Source organism: Armigeres subalbatus, chromosome 2 (assembly GCF_024139115.2).
Source record: "Armigeres subalbatus isolate Guangzhou_Male chromosome 2, GZ_Asu_2, whole genome shotgun sequence".
In the NCBI taxonomy this organism is placed as follows: domain Eukaryota; kingdom Metazoa; phylum Arthropoda; class Insecta; order Diptera; family Culicidae; genus Armigeres; species Armigeres subalbatus.
In genome coordinates, this window is record NC_085140.1 from 264,167,895 (window position 1) to 264,189,994 (window position 22,100).

Genomic DNA, 22,100 nt, shown 5'->3' on the forward strand with positions numbered 1-22,100 from the left:
AGCTTACTGTCAAGTATCTGAACAGGATAAGATTAATTATTCCTACATTAATTACCTTTAACCTTTTGTCTGTGCTGTGAGGTCAAAATGATTCCAGACCACTTTGAAAGACTGTCATTATCTTAGTTTTCAACCAATTCTACTATTTTTCGGTAAATTGGTAAAACTCGCCGAGATCTGTACCCTAGGTGCAAATTCGCTTGAAAAATCTTGAAAATATGCACTACAGTGTACTTTTTTCAAAAAACTTACGTTGACTGTGCTCTGGGGTCAAATTGACCCCAAATTGAAATTGCTTTAACTTTTATATTGTTTGGCCAATTTTGGATTTTTGGTGCTGTTTCGAAAGATAATTTAATCATGTTTCAGATCGTAATCAAAGATTGACTATAGGTGAGCGGGTACATCGCGGGGAGGGATTTTCGTAAAAAAGGGTACAAAAACGTTATTTTTTATGCTTATTTTACTTATATTTGAAAATCCTACCCATTTTGAACTACACCTTTTCAAAAAGATTATGCAGAAAGGCGTGTGCTTTCACATGAGGCATTGATTAGTTTAGAGCTCGGTCGCTAGGTGGCGGTATATTTGAATTCATTATTTTAGACTACTCAAGTAATTTCGATATATGGAATTTTCCTCATTGTAAATATTCTTATCGCACAAATTTGAAATTTGTAAAGATGACGTCTTTAACAAAGTTTGTCTGGTGGGAATGGACTGTCATGTGACGGAATAAATAATTAGGAAATTTACAATTAGGCGGCGCTAGTGTACTTGCAATATTCTTGCATATATGAAATATTACTTTAACTCGAGATCCCTCATACCTACACCCAAGTTGTATTCGGCAACAATGTTCAGGATGTCCAGGACTACAAAGTGGTGCTTAATATAATGAGCACTTTTTCCAAGATGCGGCGCTAGTGAGCTGTTATATTTGAGTATATAGTTCCATGTGAGATCTGATGTATTTCCCGAGCAGCACATGTCAGGAAAAAATGGTTGCAGCAACTTTATAGTGACCAAATCTGGTCACATATGAGTTGACGTAACCCATGTGGAACTTGCGTGCTGCTAGGGTTTGGTTTGTAGCATTTTTGGCAAACATGAATGTTGTGGTAGAGTTCATCAAAAGTTTTCTTTGTATTCAAACTGCTCCAGCGATGCTGCAAATAATAGAATGTGTTCACAGAATATGTTTTAGGTCATCCAAGAAAACCCTGGAATTAAGGCTTTTGGATCTACATGCGTAACCAAAGATCAGCCAATTTGCCGCCTTTTTGTAAAATTCCCAATTATTACTTCCGTCACCAGACAGTCCATTCCCACTGGAAGGCATTTGTTCAAGACGCCATTTTAACAAATTTTAAATTTGTGCGATAAGAATATTTACACTTTACATTCTATATATCGGAATATCTTGAGTAGTCTAAAATAATGAATTCAAATATATCACCACCTGGCGACCAAGTTCTAAACTTATCAACGCCTCATGCTGAAGCACACGCCTTCCTGCATAATCTTTTTAAAAAAAGGTGCAGTTCAAAATGGGTAGGATTTTCGGATATAAGTAAAATAATCATGAAAAATCACTGTTTTTGTACCCTTGTTCACTAAAACCCCTCCCCGCGATGTACCCGCCCACCAATAGACAATCTTTGATTACAATCTGAAAGATGATTAAAATATCTTTCGAAAAAGTCTCAAAAATCCAAAATCGGCCAAACAATAAAAAAGTTATAGCAATTTCAATTTGGGGTCAATTTGACCCCAGAGCACAGACAACGTAAGTTTTTTTGAGCACAGACAGAAGGTTAACCATCTTTAATTTATTGATATCTTATGAGGTGGACGGATTTCGGTGCTGTACGGATTTCGGTCCCGCACGGTATAAACAAATGTCATTTTACGTAAATGGTGTTTAAATCGGTGCCTAATAAACAGTCTCTTTAAAAAAAAATTCATCAATAATTCTATGTATTCCAGGATTACTTAAGCTTAACCGATGAAGGCAACGATATTCAATTACAGACATATAACTCAAAATAATCCATATTTCAGAAGCGTACTTCATAACATAGTTACATTACTTCCTGGATACTATGTTCTGAAAATCAAGAAATTTGGTTGATGTACAACTGTGTAATAGGTGTTGCCGAAATATAGCAATCAGAAAACATGGAATGCCAGAATCACCAATGTCATGTTCAGTATAATAATCAGTTTATTATCAAGAAAAACCCGACGCAATCGGCCAACAGTATAATGAAAGACGTTTAAATACAAGAATGAATATAATGCAAAAGCGCTGCACAAATCCAGTAGCAAATGTCGTTTCCTACAGCCAACTAGTCAAAACATGAATATTCATCTTCATATTGCATGCCAACCCAACGTATCCTAAAAATACTGGAGAGGGCCAGGATAATGTCAATCACTGCCAGACCTCCACATATCAGAATCTTCATAAACTTCTGCGGGGGTAGACTATTCGACTCGATCGATCATATCGTCTCCAACAATGACGCGCATTTGTCTGCTATAATGTAGTGCCATACAATCCCACCGATTTCTTTATGTGGATCATTTTCGAAGTTTTGAGATTTATTAAGTATTATGTCCACTCAGGAGCATCAATCAGCAGCTTTCATAGTTCGCTGTAATATGACGCCACACATTTTTTTCGTTGATATAGCTTAATATGTTGTAATTTTGAACCCACCTAAAAACAGAATTATAAATTTTATGTTATTGGAAGAATATAATTAAGGAAATAAGAAAATAGTAATCAAGGAAAACATTTGACGTTTGTTTGTTTTCAAGAATTCTTATGAGTGCCAGTATTCTTTAATGAATCAAAGCCTACGTTGATTAAAATATGTAAATATTTTCTACCTCTTGGATGTCAAATCAAGGGTAGCTCACGCCGCCATTATCGAGCGCAAAATACTGGATAGGCAAATCCTGAATAACTTTCTCATTATCCAACTCCGTGGTACTTATGAGGGTGTCGCTAAGTCGGTGTCCTCTCGTTAAGTAAGGACCACATCAACATTTCCTTCCTCTCCCTAGTTACGGTGAAGATGGGCATGGCCACGAGTAGTAATCCTCATGCTTTTGTTATTTTTGTTTAAGACTCTAGATAAGGATCTCAAAGTAAAACATGAGTATCACTAGTGTCCAATCTACGAATTACACCGTAACAATGCTAATGCTAATGATATCAGATCGTTCCGAATCTTTCCTAAAAAAAGTTTAGTCAAATTTCCTTTTACCATACACATTTGTTCGGGAGGCTTTCCTTAGCCGTGCGGTAAGATGCCCGGCTACAAAGCAAGACGATGCTGAGGGTGGTTGGTTCCGATTCACGGTCGGATCTAAGAAATTTTCCTTTCCAGCTTAATTGTGTTAGCGTCATTATAAACGAATGCAAAAATGGTAACTTGGCTTAGAAACCTCGCGATTAGTAACTGTGGAAGTGCTGAATGAACACTAAGCAGCGAGGCGGCAATGTCCTAGTGAGGGATGTAGTGCGGCGTCACAATACTTTTGTGTAAGACTAGGACTTAAAGAAAATTGGTTACATAGAGTTATCTTTTGTAGTTTTTGACGTTCTCGTACACCATAAGACCACATAAGACTAAGTATATGTTTATTCCAAAGACGATTTTTAAAGTTAAACTAGGTTACGTAGCGGCGCCTGGCCCATCAATTCGAACATATTAATATTAATAAAATATGCCAGCATTGACCAACTGGAAAAAAATGAAGATTAGAATTTCCAAAGAAGTTCCGACGTGATTTCCGAAAGAATTCCGAAATGAATTTCAACATTTATACCAAAGAAATTTTGAATGTATACCGAATGTGTTTCAAAGTAATTCAAGAAATAATTTCCAAGGCCACTTTTGGCAATTGCTTTAGTACAATATTCGATGGAAGTCCCAAACGATTACCCGAAGAAATTCCGAGAGCAGCTTTTGGAGGAATTCCAATACACATTTCTGAAAGAATTTCGAGAGCAACTTCCGAAGGAATTACAAGTGGAATTTCCGAAGAAAGTCCGAGAGGAATTGCCGAAGGAATTTCCAAAGAAATTTTGGAAGGAATTCTGAACGGAATTTCCGAATGAATTTTGAAAAAAATTTCTGAAAGGAATTTTGGAAGGAAAATGTCGAAGGAAATCCAAAAAAAAGTTCCATATAAATTCTAAAATGATATTCTGAAGAAGCTCCAAAAATAAATTCGGAAGGAGTTTCAAAAGGAATTTCCGGAAAAAATATTCGATGAAACGAAATTCGGAAAGGAATTTCCAAAGGTATTTCGTTTCTTCAAGAATTTAAAAACGAGTTTTCGAAATGAATATCCGAGAGGAATTTCAGGAATTCCGAAGGAATCCCAAGGAATTCCAAAAAAAATCCCAAATTTCCAAATAAGTGCGTAGAATAACTTTCAAAGGAATTTCCGAAGGAATTTCGAAAGTGATTTCCGAAGGAATTCCGAATGAAATTTCGAAACGAATTTCAAAAGAAGTTTTTGAAAAAAATATCCGGTTGATTTCCAAACGAAATTCGGAAAGGAATTTCCAAAGGTATTTCATTTCGAGAAGGAATTCCCGAAGCAATTCCTAAAGAAATATTTGAAGAAAGTCCAAAGCGATTACTCGAAAGAATTCCGTAAGAAATTTTTGAAGAAATTCCGAGAGCAACTTCTGGAGGAATTCCAATAGAAACTTCTGAAAGAATTCCAAGAGCAGCTTCCGAAGGAATTACAAGAGGAATTTCCGAAGAAAGTCCAAGAGGAATTGCCGAAGGAATTTCCAAAGAAATTTTGGAAGGAATTCTGAACGAAATTACCGAAGAAATTTCCGAAGGAGTTCTGAAAGGAATTTCCGAATGAATTTTGAAAGAAATTTTCGAAGGAATTCCGGAAGGAGTTTCCGAAGGAGTTTCAGGAAAAAATGTCGAAGGAATTCCAAACGGAAATTCTGAAGAAATTCCTAAAGAACATTCCGAAGGAATTCCAAAAGAAAATTCTGGTAGATTCCAATTTTTTTCTGAAGAAACTCCAAAAAGAAATTCAGAAGGAGTTTCAAAGGGAATTACCGATGAAACGAAATTCGGAAAGGAATTTCCAAATGTATTTCATTTCTTTAAGAATTCAGATGCGATTTTTAAAAATGAATATCCGAAATGAAATGCAGAAAAAATTCCGAAAAACGAGCAATGGGTAATGTTTTAAACATAACCGCGAGTAGACGTAGGACTTATATAAACGTAACGTATTTACTATTAACTTTTGAATTCATGGGGTTTGATTATAGGTATTGATTTTGGAAACAACATGCTGTGTAAAATTATTAGCAATTTGTTTATTCAAAACTTCTGGAAAAAAACTGATAATTAAATTCTTAATCAGAATTGCTTTGTTTCGAACTATTAGGCCCTTAAATAAATATGAGGAAATGTATGGCATTTATAGAATTCTTATTGATGATAGTATTTAAAGTTTAAAAATTTTAATAATCAAATTTTGAGACTTGGACTAAATGTGCTGTCTCGTTTGTCATCTAATTGTACTTGCTTACTACTGAAAAAACACAAAAATAAGAAACTAGTCAAGGAGCACGTAAACAAACAAGCATAAATTCCATATAAAAATCCAAGTTGGCTGATTTGGAGACATTGGCAAGTCAGATCCCCCTCAATAAAGGCATCGTGACCGACACCACTGTATCCGACCATCATCAAGCATAGAATGACAAAAAAATGCGTAAGCAAAAAGCACGTCAGTACGCGCTGCTGTCACAAACTGGAATGACTCACACACGGCAGGCAGTGGTGGAAATACTTGCTTCACGAGTAAGAAAAGAGTGTAATTGGGCCTACCAAATATGCCACACTCGCGCGAACCTACTGCCTGCATTTTTCTGGCACTTGCTGTGTTCGCGAGTACGTGCAGAGCAAAGATAAAAAGCAGGGCAGTATTTTGTTCGGGAGTACAAATCACGGTCGCGAGTATTTGTGAATTCTTCGAATACATTGGATAAATTTGGCTTGGCATAAACACAAAAACAATAAACAATTGTGTTCTTGCTCGAACATCAGTTTCATTACTTTTTGCAAATTAACCCGATTGACTCACGAAGCTTTCACGAACATTTTTTTGGGGTTCATTTTTTTGTTTTCTCTGTGGGTAGTGGGCAGGCAAGAAAAATGCAAAACAAATGTTCGCGAGTCTTTTGCATTGCCTACTTCTCGTTTTGTGAGTAAGGTTCACATATTTCCACCACTGACTGCAGGCAAAGCTTCTTTAATCCACAAAGAGAATATTGTGGTGGACCCGAACGCCCGTGGTATGCTGCATCCTGATGTCCGTGTTAGGAATGCACGGGATTGGTTATATATGTAATTTTAATCGGCTTTGACAAGAATTGAACATTTCAATAGCTTATCGTAAATAATCTTAAGTTTCAATGAAATTGACAAATTGCTGGAGAGTGTCCAAGTCGATTGATATATAAATCTTCTAATTCCATCGAAAGATGAGGGCGCTAGTAATGTTCGAAATCTTCCCTTTCAGCGTAACGCTCTAGATTTCCAAAAATCTAAATGACACCCAGTATAGTAAAGAAAGACGTAAGTCCTACGTCAAAAATTACAGAAGGAATACCAAGAAAATCTCAAAAGAATTCTTAAAGATATTTTTTCAAATAAATTCCCAGAGTAACTTTCAAAGGAATCTCCGAAGAAATTTCAAAAGGGATTTCAGAAGTAATACCAAAGGAATTTTGAATATATACCGAAGGTGTTGCAAAGGAACTCGAAATTCCTAAAGAAATACCGGAAGGAAGTGTAAAACTATAACCTGAAGGAATTCCATAAGTAATTTTTGAAGAAATTCGGAAAGCAACTTCCGGAAGAATTCCTAAAAGAATCTTCTGAAAGAATTCCGATTGCATTTCTCAAAGAATTCATTAACTGGTGGAATTAAATGGACAGTACTTAATTCGTCTTAGACGGTTTAATACATTCCACTAAACGAGCTTAATATATTTTTCTGATAAAGAACTTTTCGAAATGAATATCCGAAAGGAATTTCAGGTAGAATTCTGAAAAGAGTAGCCGAAGGAATTCCGAAAGAAATTTCCAAGTAAAATCCTAGAGTAACTTGCAAAGGAATTTCGAAAATGACTTCTGAAGGAATTCCGAAAGGTATATAAAAAGGTATACCAAAGGAATTTCTAATATATATTGAACGTGTTTCCCGGGGGAATTCCATTAGGAATTTTAGAAGAAATTCCGAAAGCAACTTCCGGAGGAATTCCAAAAGAAACTTCTGAAGAATTCCGAGAGCAGCTTCCAAAGGAATTACTAGAGGAACTTCCTGAGAAAGTCCAAGAGGAATTACGGAAGAAATTTCCGTACGACTTCTGAAAGGAATTTCCGAATGAATTTTGAAAGAAATTTCTGGAAGGAATTTTCGAGGGAATTCCAGGAAGAATCCAGAAATTTTTTTCGAATGAATTCCAAAAGGAATTTCTGAAGAAATTCCAAAACAGAAATTCGGAAGAAATTTCAGAAGGAATTTGCAATAAAAATATCCGCTAGGGAGCGAGACCATTTGGGCAGCACCCCCTATTCCCGTCCGCAACATTAATAACTCGACCGCGTTTCAACCAAATGGCTTGATTGTTTGTACATCTCTAGATATCGACAGAAACTAACCATGTACTAAAAAACCCAGATCAATCCACCTAGCGTTGGTGGTGCCGGTCTCGAGCATTAAAAAAATAAGAAAACCACATAAGAGAGGTCGAAATAGCAGTTTAGAGGGATAGATTTTACTTTTTCCATCAATTCATATACATTTGCGGTCATTTGAATGCATTGCTGCAACCCATGAAAAAAAAATTTCTATCGTTTTTGAATTTTTTTTTCCCAAAAGGGGACACTTGGCAGAAAAACAATGTTTTTTTAATAACTTTGGAACGAAATGACCAATCGGGCCAATTTTTAATAGTAAAAAGACTAACTAGATCATTATACAGATCTCAATTCCTAGGACACGTCAGTAGATTATTCAAATATTTGATCAATTCGTGGCATGTCTAATGCAGGTGATATCAACGCGACTGTCTGTCAGCGTCAAGCAATAAGCATTTATATGTGTACCAACTAATAAAAAGATTTTGTCAATAACATTGGTCATTCACCTGACAACAATTAATGCTTTGTGGTAACTACGCTGAGAAGACTTTTAGGTCGACCATTCATTAGATCTAAAACACGTTCAATATAACTCCATACGACTTTAACGGAAGATCATTCTATTCTTATGGAGTATTGCACTAACAGCTTTCTTAAAAAAATACAGTAGCGATCCATAAATGCACGTCGAACGATTGCCAGTCGCTGTCAAATGCAATTAAAGTACATAAAGTACATCTGATTGTGTATAGCAATTTATCTTGAATTATAGTTAAAAAGCAATTCAGATGCATGCAGTTACCGAGTCGTTACTTGATTCCGCCATAAAATGCAATATTTAACTGCATAAACAGATTGCATTACGACTATCCCGAACAATCGTCTTAATATTGAATCAAAGAACAAATCAATGTCCAAAACAATTTATCATCAGATAAAATTACAACATATAACATGATGAGCCTGGTGGACAAACCTCAGCCGTAAAACCTAATAATGTTGTCAAAACATTTCAAAAACTATCTGAATTGTCGATCAGTATTGAGAAACTTCTTTTCATTAAACTACACTGTGCTGCTTTTAACGTGGTTTGTTTCTTGTCATTTTGGGCTTTGAGTACGATAGAATACTGTGTTGTTGAGGTCAATTTTTTACCCATTTTTTAAAATTTTTGTTATTCGATAGAGAAAGTTGTCGGATTCTTCATGCGTTACATGTTAATGAAAAATTTCAAATGGTAAATAACTTTTTAGAAAGTTATTAGCAAATTAGTTGATTATACCAAGAACAGTATGTTTGGGAACAGCATCTGTTACTCAACCTAATGTGGGATGTAATAGGGAAAGATTCACTGAATGAATGGCTGTTTTCGCCATTAACTTGTCCATGGACCAAGAAAGGTGGACACTCGGATGTAGTCTGAATTAATAAAAAGAATATCAAAGACAAGTGCTCCATAATCAACTATATTTGCCAGAGGAGCGACATCCAATTTTTTTACTATGGATTTTGACAGGTTTGCCTGTTCGTTCTTTTTTGGGTGATAAATTTATCCCCCAGTGTCAAATTACCCCAATACTGATTTAATTTGCAATAGTATGTGCGTGAATTTTGAATGTTTACGTTTTTACAGGAGAATATGATGCAAAACGCCCATACCACTCAATAATGCCACATGATACAATCATGAGAAAATAGAGACAAATTTAACAAATAATCAATTAGAACAATTTTACACTCGATTCCATGCTTCAACGTTAAGAATGTTCAACTTATTTGCTCAATTATTTAGAATGCTAGTTGCACAAGGTACTGTCTATGCTTTTGTTCGTTTTATATCATTTTCACCCTCGCAATTGTTTATGTTGCATTCGCCGTGCACTCGTATTGGTGATTCAGAAAAGATGTGACAAAGATGTCGTAGCTTGTCATCCCCGTGATATTTGCAGAATTCCATTCATGTCAACAAAAAAAAGCACTTATTGAATCTCTCGTGAACCAGCCTACGCATCTCGCATGAAATAAAAGCGAAAAGGCAGCCTGTTCCTCGGTAGAGGTTATTCCTATACGCTTATTTTTGTTTACTTTTTTTTGATAACACCACCGCATCGCACTCGCATACTCGACCGGAGAAGATGATGATCGTCAGCAACGACAGCCTCATTCCATCTTTGGTATGCCTAGCGTCGCCGCTTCACTTGATTATTGTGCAGTAAACGACGTTTTTTTTTTTCGTCAATTGTACACCTACTGCAGATGTAAAGAATGTGTATGTGAATGTCAATTCGCACGAATAATGAATGGCGCTAATCATATGAGTATTATATTCTATTATTAAACAGCTTTCGCTACAACCCAGTTATCAACCAAATCATACCTTCACACCATATGCCATAATTAGCACTTTCTCGGAAACCATATAGATTGCCAAATCTCAGAACTGCATAAGGAAACTTCCTTCTAGCTATACGCAGAATTGTAAATTATTCTTAAGTAAACCGTCAATAAAGAAGGAGCAAGCTCCGATTATTTTTTTTGGTTAACCCTTAGGTAAATGTTTGGGAATTTCTGTGAAAAAAATTGTGCAATTTCAATTTACTAAATAAATGGTTATTGAAACCTTTACTCGACATGAGATTTTAGTAGAGTGAATGCTGTACATACGGGCCATCAAAAATCATTACGCATCTACTTCCCGGAATTCTTATAGAATACTCAAAATCCTTAAGAACATTCAAAGACTCTCTCAATCACGAGGAATTCTTTCAGACTGCTTAGAGTTATTACGGCAGTCTTGGACGCAAAATTGCCCATTGTCATTATTGGTGTCCAACCTTGCTCAACAACGAATAGAAATTTATCCAGGCTACACCCAACACATCAACTGTTCATCAACGACGAAACGCTCATGAGCCGGCTTAGAGCGATGAGCAGGAAACGGAATTGTATGAAGTTCTCAGGTGAACAATCCATTCCCTTTGAATCATTCAGGGAACTACGTTTTGCTGTTTAAAGTAGAGAGAAGGCCCGGGTTTAACAGCCGTGGAACCATTTTCACAAAATTCAATCAATTTGTTCGTTCGCGAATTATTTGAAGTAATTTTAACTAAAATACGTAAAATTATGATCATTTGAAAGCTTTTAACAACGAGCATATGAAGGATCCAGGTTGGTTTCCTCAGAAGGGGATGTAAGGAATCGAGCTACATATTTTCCTTAAGCGATTTTGCAAAATTATAAATCAACATTAGCTTCACCGAATTTAATACGAAAACAAAATGCCGTTCCTAAGAATCGAACAGCTTGTTAGCAGCGTGTTACGTTCCTATGTGTCTATGAAAAAGGGACACATCACAGGGTTTTTAATTCCCACTCAATAACTGTGGGCCTTCGTTGCTTTTGCAGTAAAATGCATAAGAGGGTGATAAATTACGGCACGCTTTTAGAGGTAGCAGTTTGTGATACGTGGCGAACCCTAATATAAAGATTGAGATTGAATGGACCATATTCAAATTCAACCACTGCACTGCAATCATTAAATGTTTAAGTATCGATGCACCATCATATGTGCGATCATAGATTTTTGCATGCACTCTTTTAAATTAGATTTCACATGATTCCCTTAACTTTTTTGGCATGGGAAATCATACACAAACAGGTTTGGAGAGAATACCCGGACCCGAATTATTGTCTTCGCAATAAACGCCACATCAGAAGGAGGATTTGCCTGTCGTCTGGTATACAAACACAACACTTTTCGCAAGTCATGATGAGTGGCTGCTTATATCCACCATAATAATATTGGAGAGTTTAAATATCATTACTTTCGTTCAAACCAATTTTGCAATGTTGTTGTTGGTCACCCTGACTTTGCTTTCAGGACTGATCGATAGCGCTTCAATCATCAGATCCTTGAATACATCGATTTCACATTAATCAACGCCACGTGATTTGCTGTTGCCAGACTTAGTAGCGTGACCAGATAGGTGTTGAAATGAGTTTCTACTTTGTTGTTGAGAATGTCCTAAGGTTGCAAGTCTCTATAATAAAGACAAAAAGATGTCCTTGTCATTTACTTCTACTTGGAGTTAAACGATTTACAATGATATGGAAATGCTAATATCATCTTCCAAACTTAGACGTACATGTTCATGATGAAATTAGAGGCGAAAGTATAGATTTAATAGTTCCGTTAGGATGCGGCAGGCATGAAGAATGTTTTATAGAAGTCGATTTGAATGTGAGCGGAGAGCAATATTTGTGATGGTATAAATCTCACAACCTTCTTTCGGCCAAACTGCTGTATGAAGAGGAAAGGAAGAGCTTTATTTTTTTTTCTAACAAGATCTTCAAGGATAAATTTATTATAAACTAATAAGGTTAGAAGTAAATTCAGTTATTAATAATAAATTCAGAAATAAGGTCGTGCGAACAATACGCTCACCTGCAACTGTACTTATATAAAAAAATGTCTTCCTGCTTGTCGTATCCTAACGGAACTATCAAAACATGACGCTTTGGCACAATATTCTACCTTGCAAAAATATTTACATGGTGACATGGAGCTTCTGAAATAATAAACAGGACTAAAACAAAATTTCCCCTTAACTGGATCGTTGAACTCTTGATTTTTCGCTTTTTGGTCCTCCTGTTTATCGGCAGCAAAATAAGATTCCTAAAAAGAATTATTTTTTTTCATAATAAAAATATGAAATGGCTAATAAAGGAATCTGGGTAGAAGCAATAAATAAATACAAAATGTCCCTAAATAATGCAAAATTTTCATGAACAAGTATATCGAAATAAATATTTTTTCACACAAAAAAATTAAAAACTTTCTAGAAAAAAACAAAAAAACTATAAAATGAAATAAATAGAATAAACGAAAACTTTCATAGACGAAAACATAAAAAAACAATAACACTGAGGTTTTTTCCCATAGATGACTCTTTGAAAGCGTTCATTGTTCATGACAAATTTATTAAATTTTATTCCATTTCATATATTTTTTAAAGAAAATTTTCGTATTTTTTTTTTGCTTTTTATTAATTCTTGTGGAAAAAAAATTAGCTTTTGAAAAGTTTTGTATTTATTAATTGCTAATATTTGTTTTTTTTTTAATTTTGTTTTTTCTCTAATGGAAAACATGTTTTCTTTATGAAACATTCTTTTTTCACGATTCCAATTTTTACTTTTAAAAGTGCTTATATATTTTTGTTTGTCGGATATCTTTAAACTATTTATGGACAGGGCTTGGTGGTCATATGACTACTGCTTCTGCCTCAAACGCAGGTGGTCGTGGGTTCAATTCCAGGTCCCTTTCATTCTCCTACTTTGTATCTTTCTCTATGGGTTCCTACACCGTTTCCGTTTTTCTTTCCTAAGTGAAGAGGTATATTTGGCTTGCAGTGGGCGAGTGATTGCAGGGCGAGTGATTTCCTCCCCTTCCCTAAATTGACTTGCATTCTGAAGTAGTAGGCGCCAGTGTGACCTAACAAATGAGATCACCTGTACTTGTACTGTCAGCATACTGACTATAGTTCCCACTGGGGTTGGTTACCCGATCTTCCCTAAGGTTGCTCGTATCCCGGCCAGCACCGCGGGGAGGTAGGGATAGGAGTTGCTGGGTAAGAGGCTAAGGACCGCGAGATGGGGTCTATTTTATTCCTTCAGGTACGCGAAGTACCAATGGTACGCTTTACCCAGCATTTGCCGTGCCTCCCCTACATTGTCAGTGTACCCCGAAAAATTGGTTCAGGTGGTTCTGTCAAACTTACTTATATCGGGAGCATTTCTCGATTATAGCGTAAAAAGTTAAAGATAAACCTAATTTTTTTTATTGTTGTTAATAACACAATTCCATTACTCATTAGTTATTTTGGTATAGGCTCATATATACTCAAGCACTACGGGGCTGGGTGATTAAAAATATAGATATCACTACAACGTGGTTTGTTGCTGAATTAATCGAAACAATTAGTTCTGGGGGTATCAACTCGGAAACAACTTGACATCTGTAGTACAATATCACTGTACCCTGAAATTTTGGTTCAATAAGTTTAATTGGTTCTGTCAAACTTGTGATTATCGAATCATTTTATGAAAAAAGCGAAAACAAAGGTAATGACCATTACCAAATACCGTGACAAAAATCATTCTAAACTAGAATTAATATTCGGATAGAGGCGTTAGCTGATGATCGACTGGAGGTTGAAGGAGCGATTGGCAAAACAAATCAAATAGCGAAAATTTTACCGACGATTTATTTTCATCGATAGCGGTTAAATGTCGCATAACTTAAATTTATAAGAACTTCGCTGATAGAATATTTTATGTGAAGTATTAATTGGTGAACTAGGCTGGGAATACAGAGGAGGAAAGTAAAGTTATTGGATAAATGGGCACGGGAGATGTCACTTTTTAAAATAGCTTATAAAAATCTAACGAAAAATGGGTCATTCATCCTTTTGTAAACCCCCGCGAAATATTTCTCAATTTAATCCGATTGTCAAATCCATACAAATGAACCAAAATAAACCTACAGCCATTTGAAAATAGACAAGATAATATAGTTCAATCAAAGGTAATTGCCTATTTCCGGGGATTAAACCACCCGACTTGGACGTTAATTTACAATGTTATGAAAACTCATATGTGAATATGTACGTTATGTGGAAGATATTGATTTGGAAAATGTATTGGAGGTAACCACTTTCCCTTCGATGGGACTCGAACCCATGACCCTACAGTACGCTAGACTGGTGCTTTAACCAACTAAGCTACGAAGGACCTCCGTCGACCTTCGCAACCTAGCGGCTACTGAACGAGCTCGAGATTCCCAAATTGGACGCATAGTCAAATCACGACCGACTGGCAAATAGCTTACACAACCTCACTTGATCAGTACCGTTGCTGATGAAGAATGTGTATACCCGCCAGACATTCTAAATACTCACGCTCCTCTAATGTGGACGTGTACAATACACATGTGGAAGTATTGGCTTGAGAAATGGATTGCGAGTGATTTGACTATGCGTCCAATTTGGGAATCTCGAGCTCGTTCAGTAGCCGCTAGGTTGCGAAGGTCGACGGAGGTCCTTCGTAGCTTAGTTGACTTTTATTTTATTTTGGAGCAGGGAAAAGCCCCTGGGAGTGGAATTCATACTGAAGCACTTCTCCCAAAGGCATAAAACCTCCTCTTCTTTTCGTTTTTTGTACAATTTTGGTGCACTTCCAGTGAGAAATATTCTCTTTTAAGGAAGTACAATAGTTCATTTACAATTCACATAATAATTAATAAGAGCATATAAACTATACTACTAACAAATTTAGAGAATCAGAATTGTTCACTATACATATAAACATAATCAATGAAACATTAACATTAACCACTGATGATGAGATGGCGATATTTTGGCAATAGGCAAATAGACTAGTGAAACTGAGCTATTACAGATGGAGCTGAATAGATCACATGAGCCATGACGGGAGAGGCTGCTAAAACCATGTTGTGCTGGGAGGGAAACTACCATTTCTTGCTGACCGAGCGACTACAGATGTAGCTGGAGAGTCCACAGGAGCCATGATGGGATAGGCTGCCAAAGGCGTATTGTGCTGGAACCATTCAATATTTTGAAAACGGGAGCAGTATCTTTGGCTTCGGCCAGACGTATACCAATTTCTTTTACCTGGGAGGAAACTGGCGTTCCTCGCTGCCCGAGCGACTACAGATGTAGCTGGAGAGTCCACAGGAGCAATGATGGGATAGGCTGCCAAAGGCGTATTGTGCTGGAACCATTCAATATTTTGAAAACGGGAGCAGTATCTTTGGCTTCGGCCAGACGTATACCAATTTCTTTTTACCTGGGAGGAAACTGGCGTTTCTTGCTGACCGAGCGACTACAGATGTAGCTGGAGAGTCCACAGGAGCAATGATGGGATAGGCTGCCAAAGGCGTATTGTGCTGGAACCATTCAATATTTTGAAAACAGGAGCAGTATCTTTGGCTTCGGCCAGACGTATACCAATTTCTTTTACCTGGGAGGAAACTGGCGTTTCTTGCTGACCGAGCGACTTCAGATGTAGCTGGAGAGTCCACAGGAGCCATGATGGGATAGGTTGCCAAAGGCGTATTGTGCTGGAACCATTCAATATTTTGAAAACAGGGCAGTATCTTTGGCTTCGGCCAGACGTATACCAATTTCTTTTACCTGGGAGGAAACTGGCGTTTCTTGCTGACCGAGCGACTACAGATGTAGCTGGAGAGTTCACAGGAGCCATGATGGGATAGGGTTGCCAAAGGCGTATTGTGCTGGAACCATTCAATATTTTGAAAACAGGAGCAGTATCTTTGGCTTCGGCCAGACGTATACCAATTTCTTTTTACCTGGGAGAAACTGGCGTTTCTTGCTGACCGAGCGACTTCAGATGTAGCTGGAGAGTCCACAGGAGCCATGATGGGATAGGTTGCCAAAGGCGTATTGTGCTGGAACCATTCAATATTTTGAAAACAGGAGCAGTATCTTTGGCTTCGGCCAGACGTATACCAATTTCTTTAACCTGGGAGGGAAAATGGCGTTTCTTGCTGACCGAGCGACTACAGATGTAGCTGGAGAGTCCACAGGAGCAATGATGGGATAGGCTGCCAAAGGTGTATTGTGCTGGAACCATTCAATATTTTGAAAACAAGAGCAGTATCTTTGGCTTCGGCCAGACGAATACCAATTTCTTTTACCTGGGAGGGAAACGGGCGTTTCTTGTTGACCGAGCGACTACAGATGTAGCTGAAGAGTCCACAGGAGCCATGATGGGATAGGCTGCCAAAGGCGTATTGTGCTGGAACCATTCAATATTTTGAAAACGGGAGCAGTATCATTGGCTTCGGCCAGACTTATACCAATTTCTTTTACCTGGAAGGGAAACTGGCGTTTCTTGCTGACCTAGCAACTGGAGCTGGAGATACCACAGTAGACATGACAGAAGAGGCTACCAAAAGCATGTTGTGCTAAGATGGAAACTGGCGTTTCTTGCTGGCCGTGCGTCTGGGACAGAAACAGGTGTCTACCGCTGACACGAGCTGGGAGAGCCGAAGTTTGTTTTACAGCGAGTTGAGCTCGAATTTGATGTAGGTCGAGGTAAGTATGAGCTGCTAGTTGACGTAGCGTTAAGTTTGCGATCGTATTAATGTTTTTACAGCTTGTTTGAATGTTTTAACATTACGCTCATGTTTCAATGTTACGGCAGATCATTGAAGCATTTTTGCTGTAATAGGATACACTTCTCTTAGCCATCTCTGTATTGGTGCGTAACGTGACTAGAACAGCAGCATTTCGAAGCGAATATCTATGGGAAGCATACTCCAAAACCTGATTACGATGTGCTTGCATGTTATGCGTGTTATTGTGGATCTGCAGCAAATACTGGAGCTCTTTTAATGCAGAAACTGGTAGTATCGATGATAAACTATTTTTGTACAGTACCTTGGTAGATTAAACACTGCTTTCAAACAACGGATTAGGATTACTTGTAGAGGTTTCAATCTACACTTTGCTGCAGCTCCCCAAATCGCTACAAGGTATTGCAATTTTGATTGTACAAACGCGTGGTACATTGTTATCAACGTTTTGCGGGGTAGAAATTTGGAGACCTTCCACAATATACCACATACCGAGCTTATGTTTGTTTTTAGTGAATCCACATGTGCACTCCACGAGAGTTTCGAGTCAATTACCAAGCCAAGGTGTTTGAAATTTTCCACCTTGTCGATTGTAGTCGATTGTACGACTAGGTCTCTGTGCGATACTGCTTCACGGTGTGGTGAATGTAGAATCATGAATTTTGTTTTTGACAAATTCAGAGAAAGTAGGTTCTCGTTGAAAAAATCATAAAGCATCGCCAAGTCTTCCTTCATTTGTTGAATAATATCATTCGCGTTTGTACTGTGGTAGGATAACGAAGTATCATCAGCAAACATCCGAGGTTTTCCATGCAGTTTCAAATTCGACAAGTCGTTTATGTAGAGGAGGAACAACAGTGGACCAAGAGTACTGCCTTGCGGAACACCGACGATTAATGGACGTTGAGAGCTATTGTTATTATTCACGTGCACAAATTGAGTTCTTCGGGTTAGATAGCTACGGATTAGGTCATTCGATATTCCTCGAATCCCATTGAAATCCAACTTGCGCAATAATATGTCATGGTCGATGGTGTCAAAAGCCTTTTTTAGGTCAAGATATAGTACTCCAACCAGTTTTCTGGAGTCTATAGCAGCATATATTTCATCAATAAGATCACATGTCGCTGTCAGTGTGCTAGATCCTGTTCTGAAGCCGTATTGATGGCTATATAGGATGTCATGCACGTTCAGGAAATCCAGTAACCTAGTCGCAAGCATTTTTTCCAATAATTTACTCAGAACAGATAATACTGATATAGGTCGATAGTTATTAACATCAGATTTGTCCCCGGATTTATGAATAGGTGTTACTCGGTGTTGCAAACTTTTTCGTAGTTCGGTTTTCCGCAACTCGACTGGAAATATTATTTATTTAAACGAATTGATCAGATTGACAATTTATAATCTACTTACAAATTAGTTTTCTCACTAACAACAATTCCAATAAGAATTCCGGCGTTGGTATATAAGGTTAAGCAAACTGTTGAAACTGTTGAATAATGATTTTGATTAGGCCACGATTAATGAACCGAATTTCACTACAAATACTGAACCGTACTTACGTATACGTACTAATTAGATAGTAATCTAGTACTTTAGTTTTATTTAGGCTACGCCTGTTGAGTTTAGGGCTATAACTTTAGAAATAATTAGTTTTAATTACAAGTATTTTTATCATTGTTTTTAAGTTGCATGTATATAGTTCTAGGTTCAGATAATCCAGTATAACACACCTCAATCTTCCAATAGTATAATATAAATTCACTAATTAACGATATTCAGTACAATTTCTAGAAAATATATGGATATAATTCACTATTTCTGTAGCTTTTCGTACGCTTTCACATTGCATATAAATATATATATATTGCTGATGTCATCCTTCACAATCGGTCAAAGACGTGTCACCGTTGGCAATCGAAGCAGCGCGTCGAAATACTTCAGCGCCGACTTGTTGACGACTCGATCCAAAGGGCCTATTGCGGATAATTCGCAACACCCCGGCCCGTAATGCCTTACCCTTGATTGGCCTTACTCTGCTCCAGGATATCCAGCAAGGCTACTTTGATCGCCGGTCTTTGAAACACCCCCGATGATGTTTGGACATCCACCTTCCGCACTTGACCATCCCGCGACGGGTAGATTTCAACAACTCGCCCTCTCAACCATCCATTGCGAACCGTCTCGTCTACGATGACAACAGGGTCGTCCACTTGGAGCGGACGTACATCATTGAACCACTTTGTTCGACGAGCTATTGTTGGAAGGTAGCCTTGAATCCATCGTTTCCAAAACTGGTTCAACAGTTGCTGCATCAGCTTCCAATTCACCCTCAGCAATACTTTTTCACTAATGCGGATCCTTGACGAGTTGTTGGCACCATTTGAACTCATGAGCAGAAAGTTGTTTGGAGTCACCGCTTCTTCTGTTGAGTCTGCTATGGGCACAAATGTAAGAGGATGAGAGTTGACGATCAATTCGGCTTCTGCAAGAAATGTCATCAACTCTTCATCGTCTAAACGTTGATTGTGATGCAACGCCTTGAAAGCGTCCTTGATTGAGCGCACTTTTCGCTCCCATACGCCTCCCATATGCGGAGCGGAGGGTGGATTGAAAATCCACTCGGTTTCGGCGTTTGAAAACGTGGACGCTAATTCCTTGTTGATAGCCTTTATTTCATCTGCTAACTCCCGAGCGGCTCCTCGAAAATTGGTCCCGTTATCACTGTATATTTGCTGCGGCAATCCTCTACGTGAAACGAAACGGCGAATTGCCATTTTACACGATGCGGCTGACATTGTGTGCACTACCTCCACGTGGACAGCTCGTACAGTAAGGCACGTGAATAGTGCCACCCATCTCTTCTCATTAGTGCGACGTCGTTTAACGATCAATGGTCCAAAATAATCCAATCCCGTGAAAGTAAACGGGCGAACGTATGGCGTCACTCTTGGATGTGGTAGCACAGCCATCTTTGGTTCAGCTGGCCTCGCTCGATAGACCTTACACCACATACACATTTTTACCACAGTTTTAACGGCGAATCGGATTTTGGGTATATAGTATCGTTGGCGTAGCTCATTGATGACAGTATCGACGTTTGCATGACCGAATTTCTGATGGTATTTGTGTATAAGGAGATTGGTAACGTGACTTCCTCTGGGAATTATTACCGGATTTTGAAAGTCGAACGAATAGTAGACATTATTTATGTTAATGCGACTACGCATTCGCAAAAGTCCTGCGTCGTCTAAGAATGGGGACATTTTCCTGAGGGAACTTGTATATCCCAACGACTTTTGCTTATCAATCGGAAGCTCTGCGTTTTTGCGAATAATGGTGATTTCAGCGGGATAGGTTTGACCTTGTACTACGCGCCACACACTTGCCTCAGCTGCCGCATAGTCTTTTTGGTCCAGAATTGTTACGCTACTGTTTGTCTTTACTCTGTGTAGTGTTTGGCAACGATGAACGAAGTGATACAAGTAGCTTAGATTTTTTACAAGGTCCTCCCAACGTGAAAACTTTGAGAAATCGATTGCCGGATCAAAAACTGAGACGTGATGATGAATGGCTTTAACCTCTTGCAATGGCTCCGCAAGTTTGATCGGCAGACGAGGCCACTCATTCTCTGGTCGAAGTAGAAACGGCGGCCCAGTAAACCATGAATTTTCTGGATTGAAACATGGCCCATTGCCCCATTTCGTCCCCTTGTCAGCAAGGTTCAGGTTAGAAGGAACGTAGTGCCATTCTTCAATTCTTGTCTCCGACTGAATTTCTGCTATTCGAAATGCCACAAATTGTCGGTACTTCCTTGGGTCAGCTCTCAACCAGGCTAACACAGTGGTTGAGTCGGTCCACATGTACCGTTTCTGGACTGGTATGGAGTGGTTTTCTTGGACACTCTTGAGCAGCCTCACTCCGATCACTCCGGCACTTAGTTCATTCCTCGGTATTGATTGAGGTTTCAGAGGTGTCACCTTTGTTTTGGCCGTTACTAGAGTACATCTTGGAACACCATTGTCGATAATCCGGAAATAAGCTACAGCACAGTAGGCCAACAAACTAGCATCTACGAAGACATGGAGCTCTAAGGAATCTAGACTGCGTGGGCTATAGTTCGGGAAGTAACACCTCGGCATTCGGACCTCCGCCAGATTTGGAATTAGTTTCACCCAACGCTGCCAGGCCCCATAATCTTCTTCCGCGATAGGATCGTCCCATTGAACTCTAGATCTCCACACGTCCTGGATTAATATTTTCCCATGCACTGTGTAGGTGGCTACGATCCCCAGTGGATCGAAATGGCTCATAACTACCCTCAGAACTTGCCTTTTGGTGGGAACGACATGGCCGGATAGCAAAGGCTTGAGATCTTCACGAAACTGTGTGGTGAATTTGAATAAATCCTTCCTGGGGTCCCAAGACATACCAAGGACACGTTCTGAAACAGTAGACTTCTCCACTGAAAAGCGTTTCGTTTTCTCATCGACGTCTACCCCGACCCGTCGAAGAATCTCCTCGGAGTTGGATTGCCAGTTCCTAATGTCGAACCCAGCTCTGCTAAAATCCATCGAACCTCCTCTAATATACGCATTGTTTCTTGAATTGTATCACGGCTATCCAGGAAATCGTTAACGTAGGTGTTGTTGATAATCGCCGTCCCGATGCTGCTTCTGGATAAGCCTCCTCGTACCACTTCGCAATGATGTTCTTCACATGTTGCGCAAGGCCTGACATGCATGACGCCCCGAAGATAACTACGTCCATAACATACACAGTTGGTTTTTGTTCCGGACTCAATCGAAACAGGAATCTTTGAGATTGTCGATCCCTTTGCTTTACCAAAATTTGGTGGAACATTTGACGCACATCTCCTACCGCTACGTACTGTCGTTGACGGAATCCACATAAGACCTTCAGCAGTGGAGTCAGCAGATCTGGTCCCGTAAGTAGCATAGAGTTAAGAGATACCTCTCCAACCCGTGCCGCTGCATCCCAAACAATACGTACTTTCCCTGGCTTGTGTGGGTTTTGCACGATGCCCAAGGGAAGATACCAGATCCGATGTGGTTCGCAATTTTGCAGCTCTCTTTCCGTAGCTTCGTGCGCATAACCGCGCTCTAGATATTCATCGATCTGCTCAATGACTTTTATTTTAAGAGCTGGATCCTTGGCCAGTTTCCTCTCCAGGCAAACAAGGCGACGTT

General features: G+C 38.6%; 2 protein-coding genes across 3 annotated transcripts in view; both read right to left on the minus strand.

Annotated features, from left to right (window-relative positions):
• LOC134212175 (facilitated trehalose transporter Tret1-like) overlaps window positions 1-22,100 on the minus strand; it is a 218,183-nt gene that overhangs the window by 182,751 nt on the left and 13,332 nt on the right. The window lies entirely within an intron of this gene.
• On the minus strand, window positions 18,906-21,464 carry LOC134209708 (uncharacterized). Its single transcript, XM_062685718.1, has one exon. The coding sequence runs from the start codon at window positions 21,462-21,464 to the stop codon at window positions 18,906-18,908; it is 2,559 nt and encodes an 852-aa protein (XP_062541702.1).